At 39.8% G+C, this 14,684-nt stretch overlaps 1 protein-coding gene across 1 annotated transcript in view; it reads right to left on the reverse strand.

Moving 5' to 3' along the window:
• Positions 1 to 592: 592 nt before the first annotated feature.
• Positions 593 to 14,684, reverse strand: part of TMEM63A (transmembrane protein 63A) — a 31,387-nt gene continuing 17,295 nt past the window's right edge. The window contains exons 13-22 of the mRNA XM_009279250.1: positions 14,066 to 14,219; positions 13,195 to 13,301; positions 11,412 to 11,498; positions 10,701 to 10,763; positions 9,595 to 9,757; positions 8,366 to 8,471; positions 6,260 to 6,427; positions 2,741 to 2,856; positions 2,300 to 2,362; positions 593 to 1,698 (exon numbers count right to left, since the gene is read on the reverse strand). Coding sequence (XP_009277525.1) covers positions 1,528 to 1,698; positions 2,300 to 2,362; positions 2,741 to 2,856; positions 6,260 to 6,427; positions 8,366 to 8,471; positions 9,595 to 9,757; positions 10,701 to 10,763; positions 11,412 to 11,498; positions 13,195 to 13,301; positions 14,066 to 14,219 — 1,198 coding nt within the window. The 3' untranslated portion in view covers positions 593 to 1,527. The remainder of the gene's footprint in view (positions 1,699 to 2,299; positions 2,363 to 2,740; positions 2,857 to 6,259; positions 6,428 to 8,365; positions 8,472 to 9,594; positions 9,758 to 10,700; positions 10,764 to 11,411; positions 11,499 to 13,194; positions 13,302 to 14,065; positions 14,220 to 14,684) is intronic.

Genomic DNA, 14,684 nt, shown 5'->3' on the forward strand with positions numbered 1-14,684 from the left:
TGCAACACTGAAGTGATAGTATAAAGTCTGACACAAATCCATGCCCCCCCACTAGACAAGGCTCCTCACTTGCCTTTTAAGAACCGGGAGTTATGTGTACTTTCAACTAACAGGATGGGCTTGTCATCAGGGTTATCGGAGCTCTGCAGGGTCCTCCTTGCAGCAGAGCAGGTCTCCTGCTCAGCGTTTGTCCAGAGTGCTGCTCTGGGGAAGCTGGAAGCAGTCCTGCAAGACACTGAACATCTGCACACACTTATTTATGGCACAAATTCTACTCCAATCTCAAGATGTTGCTGCTTCACAGACATGCTAGAAAAGGTCAAGTTCAGGAACTAACAGTTTAACAGTGAGCAGGCAAACAGAGGGCTTGGGAGGGCCAAAACCTTCTCCTACCCAAAGGTCACCAAGATTCATCCCCTAGAGAAATTTAAAAGCATTCAAATCTCTCATGGGACATACTGTCATTCTAAGCCTCATGACAGTGCTCTTATAAACAGTTCATGATGCTGATCGTGCTGTGAGGCAGCTAGCAAGAGAACTGTTTCAATACACAAAGAAAAAAATAAATCAGTCAAGACAGCCTGAAATTTCTCTGAACTCGGTGTTTTATTGCTTCGTGATTATTAGTTACACTTTGACACAATGTACTTTGGAATAAATTGGCACCTACTACATAATTTAAAAATTTAGTATCTTACAGCTCACATAATTGGCACTATAGAGAAAACCCAGAGATCTGTCATTTTGACCCAAGATTAAAAGAAAGATAAAATGTTTACATCCTTTATTGTTGGCAGGTGAACTTTCATTGTGGAAGGCCCTTAAAAATAGTGAACAGAAACTAACAACCTAAATGCCCTCCAAAAAATATATAAAAACAGTATCAGATAAATCACTCCCTTCTTTACACCAGTCTTTTTGCTTTGGTACTTTAAGTACCCAAGTGCACAGTAACTCCCTCATCTCTTTTAAAGGGAAAAAAGTAACATGGTCAAGTCTACAGTGACTACTTTGGGTGACAAGAGGAGAGACTTACACACACCATCCTCAGCGCCCATGCAAACAGCATTTTTATCAAAAGTGACATTGCCTCAGGATTTAACACATCCCAAGAGGTTTATAAATACTAAAGGGGTTTTTTTAATTATTTTTTTAAAAAGCAAGAATTATTTTGAATAAATAAATGACAGCTGCAATAGCTGCATTTACTTTGGTGACCAGTTATCTATACGCAGCATAAGTTATCTTCATAAGGCAAGTGATGAGATAGCATAAGTGAAGTCCCTGAGGATCAGCATCTCTGTGCTCAACATGTTTGTTTCAAAATGTGTGTAGACAGCCTGGAAAACAATCAGTCCCAAGGCATCTGCTTTTTAATCTCCAAGCACAGCTGCAGACCACACAATGAATTATTTCTGTACCTCTTCTGTAGGCAGGAATATGTAAATAAAACAGAATAGGTGGTGGTGGGGAGTTAGCTCTCCTAAACCTGGACCAAGTGCTCCACCTTGTGTTAGTCCTTGGCATTCAAAGCGAACCTCTCGATGCCTGCTCAATAATTGCAGGTCCAGCAGAATAGCTCATGATTTCTTCTGCCTGTGAACTAGTGTTGTCCATGGTGCCATATGATTGCTGCTCCTTATGGGCAAGCATCGTCCTTTCTGTAGAATGAGGATGCAAAACTCGGGGGACGTACATCTGAAATCACAAGCGTTAAGGATTTTACTAGTCTCTCAAAGTATAACGTTGGGATAATTCACCCAGGATAATTTTTCCCCTCGCCACTCTTCTTTTCATCCATTTCCCATTCTTCACCTTAACACCTAAGGCCTTTTGCACCCTAACGCAGGCTTCCTGGTGCAACACTCACCTGTACTTGTAGACTGTGGCACAAAGACCTCTATTTCTACCTCAGTCCTACATCCTTTTAAGTGACGTGGCAGGTAAGACCTGCTACACGTCACAACTTTCAGAGTCACAAAGCAGTGGTAACTGACTGCATTTGGCAGCTGTCCAGATGTGAGGATCGGTCTGGTGTAAGGCCCAGAACACACCATACAGAGCTGCTGAAGTAGCGTGTCTCAACTACTCCTAAAACGTCAGCCGAAGGTACTTCTGGAACACCACCTGGGAACAGTCAAGGAGCCCAGCTGCAGAACTCTCTGGTCCCACACGCATATGGGAAGTCCCACAGTCCATTCAGACTAATATGTCCTACACAAGCTCTCTGGTAAGCAGGGTGAGAAATTAAGTTTTTCTAGGAAACGCAAGAGAATATTAGTAACTTTTAACTTCTTACAGAAGATGTTGGGATGGTTGGTACATCTGTGTCATTTCCTCTTTCACCTTGCATGTCTTCTATCTGTAACCAGTAACAGGTGGGGAAAGGAAGAGAGACAATATCAAATTGGTAAGTCAAAACAATATACAGAGATCGTAAGCGCCTGAAAACCTGCACAGAGAGATCTCTGTGCAGTACTGGTACTCTCTCCTCCAATCTTCTTGCATACTTCTTCCATACTGCTCTTTCCTCTCAAATTCAGCTCCTGTAACACTGACAGACTTTCCACCGTGCCGAGCAGCCTACCTCTACGATCAGCCCTCTTTAGCCATCTTACCGGAATGAACCTTTGTGGACGGACGTTGCTAGCAAGAAGGCACAAACAACCCAGTAGGAATAGCTGGTGCTACGTCAAGCACATAGGTAGGTGCTGAAAGGTGTTCAGTATCCATCACTTACCTTGTAGTTCAGTGGGCTCAGGTACTTGAAACAGCCAAAACAAGTATAAGCCAAGCAAATAACAATTGTGATGTTGACAACTAGGAAGGTAAACATGGTTGTAGGTGCTTTAAAGCCTAGAAAAATATCCAGAGAATACAATATAAAAATACATAGCAGGAAAAACAAAACAAACCAAACAAACCTTTACTTTATCTTCCCCATTTTCAGAAGCCAGTTTTTATTTCCTTAGAGGACTGGACACACCACTTCCAGCCACAAACAGGAGAACCTCATTATGCACAAAGCTTGTTGACTGGTAAACTGCTGAGCAAGCTGTTTCCCCAGTTTCCTTAAAGGCCAAGAAAGGCGGCTGCAATACGTGAATAATAAACAAGACTCAGAGTGATTCTTCTCCTCCTCCCTCAGTCATCTATTCTGGACCCACTTCTAAAATACATTTCACAGATCATTAATGAAAGCAATAGATAGAGTCCATTTATTAAATATGATGATGACACCAAACTAGATGGCTTGCAAACAACCCAAGGAAAAAAAGTAATAGGGGGGGAAAAAAATCAAAATTACCTTGATAAATTAGATGACCCCACCCTCTTTCAAGGAAAAAAAACCAACCAAAAATAAACAGTAAGATGAAATTGTATGTAGAAATTGTAAATAATTACAATTTGGAAGGAAAAATGAAATGTAGATACGGGGGATAACAAGCATGTAGCACTGCAGAATACAACTGATGATTACAAGCTGGAAAGCAGTCAATAGTGTGATGCTATCACAAAACATGGGAAGGAAAAAAAAAAGGTAAGTCTCTGGTACCTATACAAAATCATTTGGTGCTACCGAACCTTCAACTTGAGCAGCCTTGGTCTGTGTAGGACACCATGATAAAATATGGACAGAACTGGGAGGAATCCAAGGAAAAGGAACAAGAAAAGAAACTGAGTAAACATGAACACAGCTAAAAGGTAAGTTTTTCTTGAGAGAGAGAGAGATTGAGAGAACTATAGGAAAGAACATGGTAGCAGCCTCTAGTATGGGAAAAGTTATAACGATTACAGTGACTTACTATTCTTCAGGTCCACTGGGGAAATATTCTGAAGAAATTAATCTCATTTTGCAGCAAAAGTGACATAAGATATTAGGAAAAAAAAAACCCCAAAGCTAGCTGTTTCCAAGCTTCTTCAGTCAAAAGAGGCAACACCAACCCTCAAATATTTTTGTGGTAACCCCAGCATATGGAGTGGCATAGAACAGCCAAGTTTTACTTTTTAGCAGATTATATAAGCCCTGTGCAGATCTGTTCATGAGAGGGGGAAAAAAACCACACACACACACACTCTCCAAAAAATCCCCACAAACGTGTCACTGTTCAAACCAAAAAGGGAAGTGAAAAAACCTCCCTATGGGTATTCTGGAACATCCTTTAGAAGAGGTTGTTTTTGTAAGTGTAGGTTACATCAGTATTTACCAGCTGGTGAGGCATATCTACACCAAAGTATGGTGTGAACCACAAGGCAAAACAGCAGAGATCAGGGAAAAAGCAATCTCCAAAGACCAGTTTTCCCTGCCCTGTGTCCTCAGCACTCCTCCCTGCCAACAGCTCTAGAGAACATGGGACTTAAGTAATCCCAGGAGACAGGGCTTGAACTGCAGATAGTACCATCGCCTTCTCTGTTGTGAGAGGCCCAGTGGTGCTTTTGGTGTATAACGGATGGATGGCATGAGAGCTGAGGAAGAAAACAGTGACTGAGAAGGAAACAGAAGAAACCAGTACAGCCTATCACCTTCTGTATGCAGTCAAGTGATATTTGATCCTGACTGAGAACTGGGACAGAAGTCCTTCCAGCCTTACTTTAATATAATGAGTGGCAAAACAGAATTTTATCACTGTACTCTGCAACCAGACTGAAATATCCATACCAGGCAAACTATACAAATCAATGACTAAGCAATCAAGCTTTACACACCACAAACTGATTTATTCTGCAGATAAGGAAGCAGAGCACTCTTCCCCCTCCTTCCTTCTCTTTGGCACAAGAAGCAGCAATGAAATCAATGGCAATGAAATCAAAATCTCAAGTTCCTACCTCTCAGACTCATACCACTTGGCTAGACTGCCCTGTGCACTAACAAATCACTGTACAACATCCTGTAAACAGGATCCTCTATACTGACCAAGCCAAACATGATAGTCCGGTCTGTGTTTTCCATTACTAAGTTCCATGACAAGTGATGGTTTTACCACAGATGCAGAACCAGAAAACTTTATAATAAAGATTTAATTTTTACTACACCAGGATTTCCTTCATAACAATTAAAGAGGGGCATCAATTACTGTGTGTTTGGAGTTGATTCTTCTAAAGCATGCTCTAGAAGTTCTGCTGTTATTTTAGAGGACATAGACTTGTTGGTCTTCCTGGTTGCAAAGACAGCTCTCAAAACAAGGGGAAAAAACCAAGCTCTCAAACATACAAGTAATGCAGAGACATCTGCTCAAATCTAAGGACAGCCCAAACCAATAGTTCTGAGTGCCTCTTACATCCACAGGGAGCTAACTCTAAAGTTAGATGACAGTCTCCCAACAATACCTTTTTTACTACTGGTATGCTAGAAAAATACAATGCAAGCATAGTCATTTGTCATCAGTGCTGTGAAAGCAGAGAAGAGTGCAAAATACAGTTAGATACCAAGGGCCTCCTTCTCAAGAAGGGAAGCTCAACTCCTTCTAGCATCACCAGCATCCCTGTTCCATGCCAAATGCTTCCTCCTATATCATGGATTAAAAGCCATAAGCTATTGCCTACTTTTTCTGGTGTCAAAGCTGTTAGTACACCACAGCCAATACTATCAATGCCAAGTATTTGCAAAATACAGAACATCACCATTTTTAAAATAAATTACACACAAAATGTGAGTTTTTAAATTACAATATGGGAAGAAGAGTCACTGTCTCACTGCAGTCTTGCATGTAAAGTTTGACGGATGATGTAGAACACAGGTCTTACTAGCATTAGCCAACATTTTAACAGTTCTTTTCTAAATGACAGCTGTACAACAGAGGCAGCAGCCAATTCACCCAGGCAAATTAAACTTATGCACAGACTACACAAATGCAGGTAGTGAAGCCAGAGACCATCTTACTAGAAAGAGCTAATTCTGAAGAGATTTTTGTTTTATTTAATGATTTTTACTGTCTGTCACTCCTCAGCCCAACTGGCCAATTCAAACTCTACAGATTTAGGGAACATGTGATCTCCTGTAAAATGAAGAAACATGAAGCTCCACGCTAACAGTTTTAAGTTAACATATCGGCCATCTCCATCAGAGTATCTTATGCAAACTTGCGTGAGCTGCAAATGTTGTATAATTCAGTGCCACAGGTAATCACCATGACTTCCCATTTATGGAAGCAAAAAGAAAAGCTCATAAAATCTATGAAACTTGACATGTAATTTAGGTAAGTTGGCAAGAGAGGTAGGAGTAGCTTCTCGGTGGAAAAAGAAAAAAAAAAAAACTTACCTAGCCGCAAAAATGAGAAAAAATAGAGCCAGAAAAGGCAGAGAATTGGAGCTGCAAGGGCCTGATTCACAGCTGCAAAGTGCATCTTCTTCTCCAGCTTGGCAGGGAGATATGCATAGTAAAGGTTATAACGGTCAACCATGTGCTTCAGGAGTATATATATTAAACCTGGAAGGAAAAAAGGGAGAACCAAGGAGAGGCTGTTGAAGACTTGATAAAAAGCAGCAATTCTGTGACGAGATCTACACTAACCAGGTGACTGAAAATCTAGATACCAATGGTGGATACAGCCCAAATATGAATAGGGTACAGCTGCATGACAGCAGCCTGCTCCTAAGGTTGTTGCATCCCCAGCCCAAGACCCCTGGGGTCTCCCCATCCCTCCCCCTCTCCGCACACTTCTCTGTGGCACCACTCGTGCTCCCAGGGTCAACCCAGAGCTCCTTCCTAGTGCCTGCACATGAGGCCAAGCCAGTAGGGAAGACTTGGTAACTCCTCCAGCACCGTACTGGTAAGGAAGAAAGGTCTAACAGTAGCTTAATGTTAGACCTCTCAGCCTTCAACATATTAATGACTGGATTTCAAGTCAGCTATTTCTTATCCCAAAAGTGCCAGTTACTGCTGTGACAGCTATGAATTGCAACAGCTCTCGTATGCAGTAGCACATTCACATATTTACAACTGCACACAAAATGAAATGTAAATAAATATCAAGTACATTGTTACAAAAAAAATGGCCACATTCTCCCAATGATAAGGTTATTGATTAAAACCAGTTCTGAACAATGTCTACTTTAACTAATTTTGTTGTATCTAGCTCTCTAAAATTTTGGATTAGAAAAGGAAAATAACTATATAAAATGATTTAGTACTACTTATGCCTGATAAACAGGTTTCCAGAGTGGAAATATCTGTAGTTGCTGAAACGATATTTTTATGCATAATTCTTATGACAGTCCAGAATATCTGTGAATGAAAGATGCAATAAAATAAGATGTAGATCATGTCACAGTCACTAGAGATGGACAACTGTCCATGAGTTCTAGACAGATTGCTAAGTTTCTTGTGCACCCATACAGGATTTAATGGCTGGTACAGGAAGAAGAAAGTAGTCAGAGCCAGATATATAGGCAACTTCAGGCAGAAATGTTAAGTTTTGTTCATGGGACAGAGATAAACTAACTGTATAAGAGAAACATCCTAGAAAAGGGAGGTCTGCGACTCAAAAGATCTGGAGACCTTCTCAGGGTCCTGTAGGACTGCAGCTCCACCTACACCACAGGGCAGCTGTGCTCCACCCACATGCCCTGAACTCCTCGTTAACGGTTTTCTAAGCCAGCAAATCTACCAAAGTATGCAGCATTTCCTTTTCCAGTCAAAGGGCAGCTATGGTGTTCACCAAGACCATGTCCCAGCAAAGCAGTCAGCACATCGTTGGGTCACATCCCTGGGGTCAGGACCATGGAGCGCACAGCTGTCCATAGCACAGTGATGACCACAGCCCTTTTTCTCATTCTCATTCAGGATGTGGAATTTTAGACTAACGGTTTGCGATGCAGAAGAGCTGCAGTAGCGAAAAGGACAGGTAGTTTTCCAGTCTCTTGCTACTGGATTAACATGCGTATTTTTGTGCTTCATTTTACACACATCAGTCAAACTTTAGGACAACAGTTATTTCAAATGTGCTAAACGTCTCAAGTCAAGTTTGGCTGCTTAAAGTGGACCAGGCTGGGTACCCTCTGCAGCTTGTTTCTCCCAGACCTCAAGAACCCAGAGATAAAAATAATCCCCTCATCCCCAAACCTACCTAAACTCCTACACTTAACTATTAAAAACCACCACCAGAGCTACTACACTCAAACTTGAGAAATAAAATAAGTATCTAATAGACATTAAATATACTTTCAACTTCTAAAGGCAGTACAAGAGCTAAATAATTCACCATCTTCTGCCCTGTTTTTCCACAAGAAGGGAAGGAAACTTGGATCCAAGTCCTAAGGATTATCAGCATTTGAACTGGAATAAGAATGCAGAACTGGGCCTTCCAAGCCTCCCACATGCGCCCATCTTGCTCACACAGTGCCCACAGCTCATCAGAAAACTTACCAAAAGGGACAATGATGGGACACGTAATGCTATAGGCCATGATGACAGTGAACACACACAACATCCAGGCATACATTGCTCCAAATTCATATTCAAATGCTTGTTGCTAGGAACAAAAACAAAACAACCAAAATTCTCATGTCATCTATCAATGTGTCAGGAATTAAGAATAGATTCACTAAAGCAACAATTCACCTTCTCTTATTCTCTCCCTATGAGAGATCAGTTATTTCCCTAAGAGGCATAAATGATGTAATCAGAGAGACGGAGTATTATGTGTTTTAAGCATCTGTACTTACAGAAAATATGCTGCTTCTTTCATAGCCTTAAAGTAATTCCTCAGGGAATCTGTTTTCATCTACAAGAAGCAACTACTTAAAACCACAAGGCAGAAAATAATTGTGCCAAACTCAGAACCTTCATCTCACTGCAGATTCCACTGAATCTGTACTGTTCCTTGTGTTGGCTTTCCCAATAGGGAAAGCTCAAGATATCAAAGCTTTGGTGTGGTCAGTATTCTCACTTTTTCCTCTTGGGATGAGGAAATCAATATAAACCATTTCAACCAGAGCAAGGGGTAATATGCAACAGTTAACAGAAGTGAATTTTTAAAAGATTCTTTTAAACATGGAACCCACCTACCCATAAAAGAGAAAACAAGAGGAAAAAAAAAGAAAAAAAGACAAAGAATGGGGCAGCTGTATACAGGCTTAAGTTCCCATTGTAACACCTGGAATTTCAAGCTGCAAGACGACACATCATCTGGAAGTGAAAGTCTACCATTTAAAATGGAATATAGACGATAAGTGTATGTTTTGCTAGGTGTATGTTCAGATTAAAGTAAGTTGTGCACACCTGCAGGCTGACAGAAAAAACTAACTATAGACAGATTTGAATTTAAAAAACCCCGAAGTCTAGAGTATAAGATAAAATCAGAATTATCCTATAAAATCCAAATCATAAAACTCTGACTTGGAGCTACGAAGAGAATAATACCTGAAATTCAGAGCTTGGGTTTTGATTTTTGACCATCTCTGACTTGAATAAATACCTCCCTGTTATCTATGCTGCAAATAAAGGGAATATGAATCTGTCATGGATGAGTGAAACAAAGGCCAAACCAAAAGTGATAGGAGATGATAATTAATGGTATGAAGGATGGGGGCTCCCACTGTTTCTGATAAGGATCAGTCATTTAATTGCCTCTTGCTAAGGAGGAGCTCTAATACCTGTTTAATGTTTTTCCTTTCTGCTGTGGACTTGGCCATTATCATGCGTATGGTGTAAAGGATGAGGCCAGGCAGGCGCAGCAGCTCCATCCCATTGCCAATGAAAGCAGAGGCAATCACATAGTTCACAAAGAAGGCCCCCTGGTCAGGCAAAAAGACACATCTGCAAGGAAAGATATCAGACGCTGACTGGACAAGCAAATATAGCATATATACAATGGATCCCTATCGCCTTTGAAAATCTCTTACCATAAGGATAAAGCACTGGACACCATAAGAAGTGGCTAGAAGACTTCCGATAATCTTGTTGAAAAAGAGTACTACATAGCTATAAATGCAGTAAGTGTAGTATACTGTAAGAGCCTGGCTGAGTTGCAGTTCGGATGAGGAATAAACTGTTCACGAAAAGACACAGCAGTCTGATGGGTGGCTGATAGCAGACAAGAGCATCATTTGATGTCTGCCACAGCAACCCAAGACAAGATGAGATAAGACTGCAATAGAATAATTGTCTCTCCTAGCTTAGTAACTCCTAATTGTCTTCTTGTTACTGATTTTGAAACAGCATTTGGAAACCTAACTATGTCCTAATAATTGCATTCTACTTTTTCCCTCCAGCCATAGTCACAAGAGCTTCTAATAAGCAACATCTGCAAATTTGCAGTACTAGTGTAAAAACGTTCATGTTTCTAAAAATCAAGAGTCAATGGATTTCAGAAAGAGAACTGCTGCAGCTATTTGGTCTCACTGTAATCCTTGGGAAGATCCCCTGTCCATGATATGCAACAATCCTCAGTACATTTTCTGGTACCCTCTCACCTGCATCATATCATCCTGTCCTTTCTTGTCTTCTACAGAATTTGTAAGGTTTTAGGAAAATAACTGTCTCTATTGAATGTTTGTGTACATTAGCTAGCAGGAAAAAAGTATGGATTTCTTCATAGCAAAATCACTTGCATTCTCCTCCCCTTATTCAGAAGCTCAACATCATCCCACAGCATACCATCCCCGAGCAAATTTTAATAAACACTAACCAAGGTTAGTCAACAGCAAAAAAAAAAAAAAAGTCCTAAGTATTCCTTTACCAAAGAGTTGCTAATACTTACTCCAGCCTAACTGCAGAATCAGACGATTCTCTGTCAAACAGCCAACGGAAAAAAAAATCAAGGCTGAAAGAAAGATGTTTAATGTAATTCAGTCTCCAATAGCTGAGTACTGTGTAAAATTGCTTCTCTTTTTTAAGTAGTTCGGATCAGGATAGTGGATAGAGAGAATTTAATCAAATAATCTGAACACTACTTTAGCTTTATCACAGTTACTGATAGTCATAAACAGGAAAAAAAGATACAGAATCAAACAAAACAGAAATGTCTACTCATACTAAAGTTTTAATGATTCATTTTTAGCAGTTATTATATAGATAAGACAAATACATGTTACCCAGTTAGCCAGGGAAACAGTCAAATACTGTAAAGGTGGAAAGAAAAGGACAACTATAACTCAAGTATAAGACAGTCAGAAAACTAGGTTCTCAGCTACGATGGTGAGTATGGGCAACTTTCAATTAGTCATTGATCTTACAAGGTCTTAAATTTCTTTGCTAAAAGAAAAGTCAGCCTTTGGAAACTTTAAGGGCTATGAGGTCCTCAGACGAATGTTGAACATTGAAATCTAATGCGTAATGACAATATAACCATACACGCTGGAGGGAGTGGGGGTACATCAACTATACTTCAACTAGCAACCAGAAAACAAAGTAAGTTGTCTCATATGATAAAAATACTCAAACATTACTCCGTTAAACTATGATTCTTTACCTCGTCAGACCAAGGGAGGGCAGAATCAATACCATGAAGATCAAAAATATGTAGACTTTATGCATCATTATCCTGTTCTCTGCAGATCTACCAACATAAAAAGTCACTGAGTCAGAAACTCATATGAAAGACTTCCACACACGAAGGATCTTGCCCAGAAAATGTCAGCACCCGTCAGACTTTCAGCTTCCCCTTACCGTATCACATTGTTACAAGATACTCACAAACCAAACATCTTTAGGATATTCACTAATTTGGACCAAGCAGGCTCCCAGTATTTTTTTGGGCAAAGAAAACACTTCTGAACGTTAATCCAGGCTCTGGATTAGCATCACTACAGGACTGCACCACAAGCAAGGGGATGTGCGACAATCACAGCTGGTCTCTCATCCGATGATACTCACATCTCGCAACAGCTTGTAAACAAACAGCTCTTCAAGTGTTATGCCAAGAGGGATTAGGCAGTTCGTAAAAGGGCACCTCTGCCAAGAAACCAGACACTTCGACAAGCTACTTGACTGTCCTTGCCAAGTGTCAAGTCTTTGGGAACAACATGACACTACTAATGCTATACTACTAATGCTATACCCCCACTAGGGTAGAAGGAACATCTATCTAGTGACACACTGTTGCCAGAAAAGCGCAGCGATTGCTATAAACAATTCAGACTGTTAAAGGTGGTATCTGATAGGGCATTAAAACCTCAGGGGTTTTATTACAGGATCATGTAGCCCTTGGGCACTGTGGGACGTATCAGTATAACTATACCAAGGCTTGAAATCAGATCTGTGATCACTAGTGACTTTAGAAAACTATTTCAACTGACTGAGAAGGGCTCAAAGTTCATGTGCCTAGTGTAACTACCAAAAAATGATTGATGAAAAGCATACAACTTTTATCAATAAATAGTAGATTCTGGACATGATGTCTTACAAGGGAATGCTACAAAAAATTAAAAAGTCAAAAAAATATTGACCTTAGAATATAAAAAACAAACAAAAAATGGCTGCAGGCATTATGGAAAAAGATTGAGTGAAGTTGAGTGAAGCTGGGATTCAGTGTGCAGTACCATGCTTTTATCTGACTGTAGGTAAACTGGAGATGAAATCTGGTATGCCAAACCAAGCTGTGCTGAGTTCTCCACGTTAGCAGCACGTCACTGTGCTTGACATCTCTGGAGTGCACCGGTCGTATCTGAAAATCTTGCACCAACACATCTGCTGGGCCTTAGTCCCATAGGTCTTCTTAGATCGCTACTAACAATATCGAACAGCAACCGAGTTGTGCACCAAGAGTTACATGCAGACCATTTTTTCCACACAAAACAACAAAAAGATGGATGCCCCTTTACTAAGTAGCATGCCAGCAGTTGGACCACTTTCTGTTGAAGTGGGATTCTGGGGTTCTGTGGTGTTCTCAGCCTGGAGGTGATCCAAATCCACACCTCCTATCTTCCCAGAAAGAGAGCTAGTTATGGGATCAGAGGCACTTCCCGTGCTCCTATTGAAGCTACATGCCCTGACCCTGCTTATACGTTTTTTTCTGACTAAACACAGAGGCAGGGAAGCATAAGGATATCGTGTGGCAAGATTACACTTGCTGCACTGATTACAAATTACTTAAACTCCAAAGTGTTGGTTATAACATTAGAAAGAGACAAGAACATGACATTCCCTGCTACAAGAGGTCTGCAGATTTAAGAGCTCCATGAAAGATAAGCACTTTCTCCATTTATTTTAGTAATTCAGCTGATAAGGCCAAAACAGAGAAAAATCTTGCTTACTTTGTCCAGTGGGACTCCAGCAAAGTTGAGTAATAGACAATTGTTGGTAGCAAAGCTGAGAAGGACCAGAGCAAGAGCGTTGGGAAAAACTGACTGACGATGGGATTCTAGTGGGGGGAAAAAAAAAGTAAGAATAAGTATTAAAAACATTTTAATGCAGCAGTGGTAGAACAGAGGCTGCAATATTTGCTTTTTTGTAAACTATAGCAGGTTGGACTTGTGGAAATTATATTCAGATAAAGTCTTAAAATGAGTGAGTGCTCAGCACTGGTGTGCAAGACAAAAAACAAAAGTAGGATTGGGAATTAAATTCCATGAGAGTGAGGTCTCACAAGCAGTTTTTATGTAGTTTACACTAGCTTGGGAAAGTATTTAAAATGAACAGTTTGCAAGAGACTTTAGCTGCAGTCAAACTAGGACCAGATTTATATGCCATCCTGTTTTGAATCCAATAAGCAAAATAAAACCGTGGCATTTTACTTCAGAGTTTAAAATCTGAATTCCCCCTTTCTCATCATAAAAATCAAAATACAAGTTGGACTTGAAATTCCATTTTTGGCAAAGGTGTTTGATTACAAAATTTAGAATTATGTAAATTTGGAATGCAAATTTTTACTACAAACAAATAAGACATTTATAATAATATAAAGTTTCAGATGAAATTACTTCAGGCTACTATCAAGGAACAAAAGAGGACTAAAGACCTGATTCTGGATGCATGCTTTTTAATCAGCAGTTATGTAAAACAATCCTGAGAATTCCAACTGAATTTAGCTTATACACATTGTTTCACTGTCTTACTATACACCTATCAGTTTATCAACATTTTGGTCTGATACACAGCTATATCCAAACATATGGTGATACTCACATTAAGGTAGTGAATAGGTTTAGTGACATTGAACTTGTCCATGGTTGAGATTATTATGGAAGGAGTAGTAAGGAAAAACAGCACAATAAAAAGAAGCAAATTAATGCAAGCCCATCTAAACCACCATTTCAGTCCATGCACTGAAAGATTTTTCCTGAGAAACAAAAATAAAAACAAAAAGGACAAAAACAAGCAGTAAGCATTCACTGTTAAAAAAAAATATATATATACTATCTGTCAAGTTACAGGTGGCACTGCTTTTTCTAAACTGAGCTTTCATAGTCTCAAAGTTATATAACAAAGCACTGCACAAGTTCCAGTTGCTATTAGAAATAAAGAAAACTGTGCAACCTTTCTTGAACGATAACACAAATTGCGCTTGCAGAAGAACATAGTCAGTCTTTCATAACACAAACACAATGTCTAATGTAGTTAAGGTTTGGGATGAAACACTTCTACTGTTTAATAATACGGAAGTACCAAACAAAGTCAGAACAAGAAGAGACACGAGATAGAAGAAGATACAAAGAACTTCTGCAAGGAGAATAGCTGTCAGAAGCAGAATCTACCAAGATACTGTGATTTGAAAAAAAAAAAAAAAATAAAAAACCCTGCATCC

The sequence above is a fragment of the Aptenodytes forsteri genome, unplaced genomic scaffold, assembly GCF_000699145.1.
Source record: "Aptenodytes forsteri isolate BGI_AS27 unplaced genomic scaffold, ASM69914v1 Scaffold1091, whole genome shotgun sequence".
NCBI classification, from domain to species: Eukaryota; Metazoa; Chordata; class Aves; order Sphenisciformes; family Spheniscidae; genus Aptenodytes; species Aptenodytes forsteri.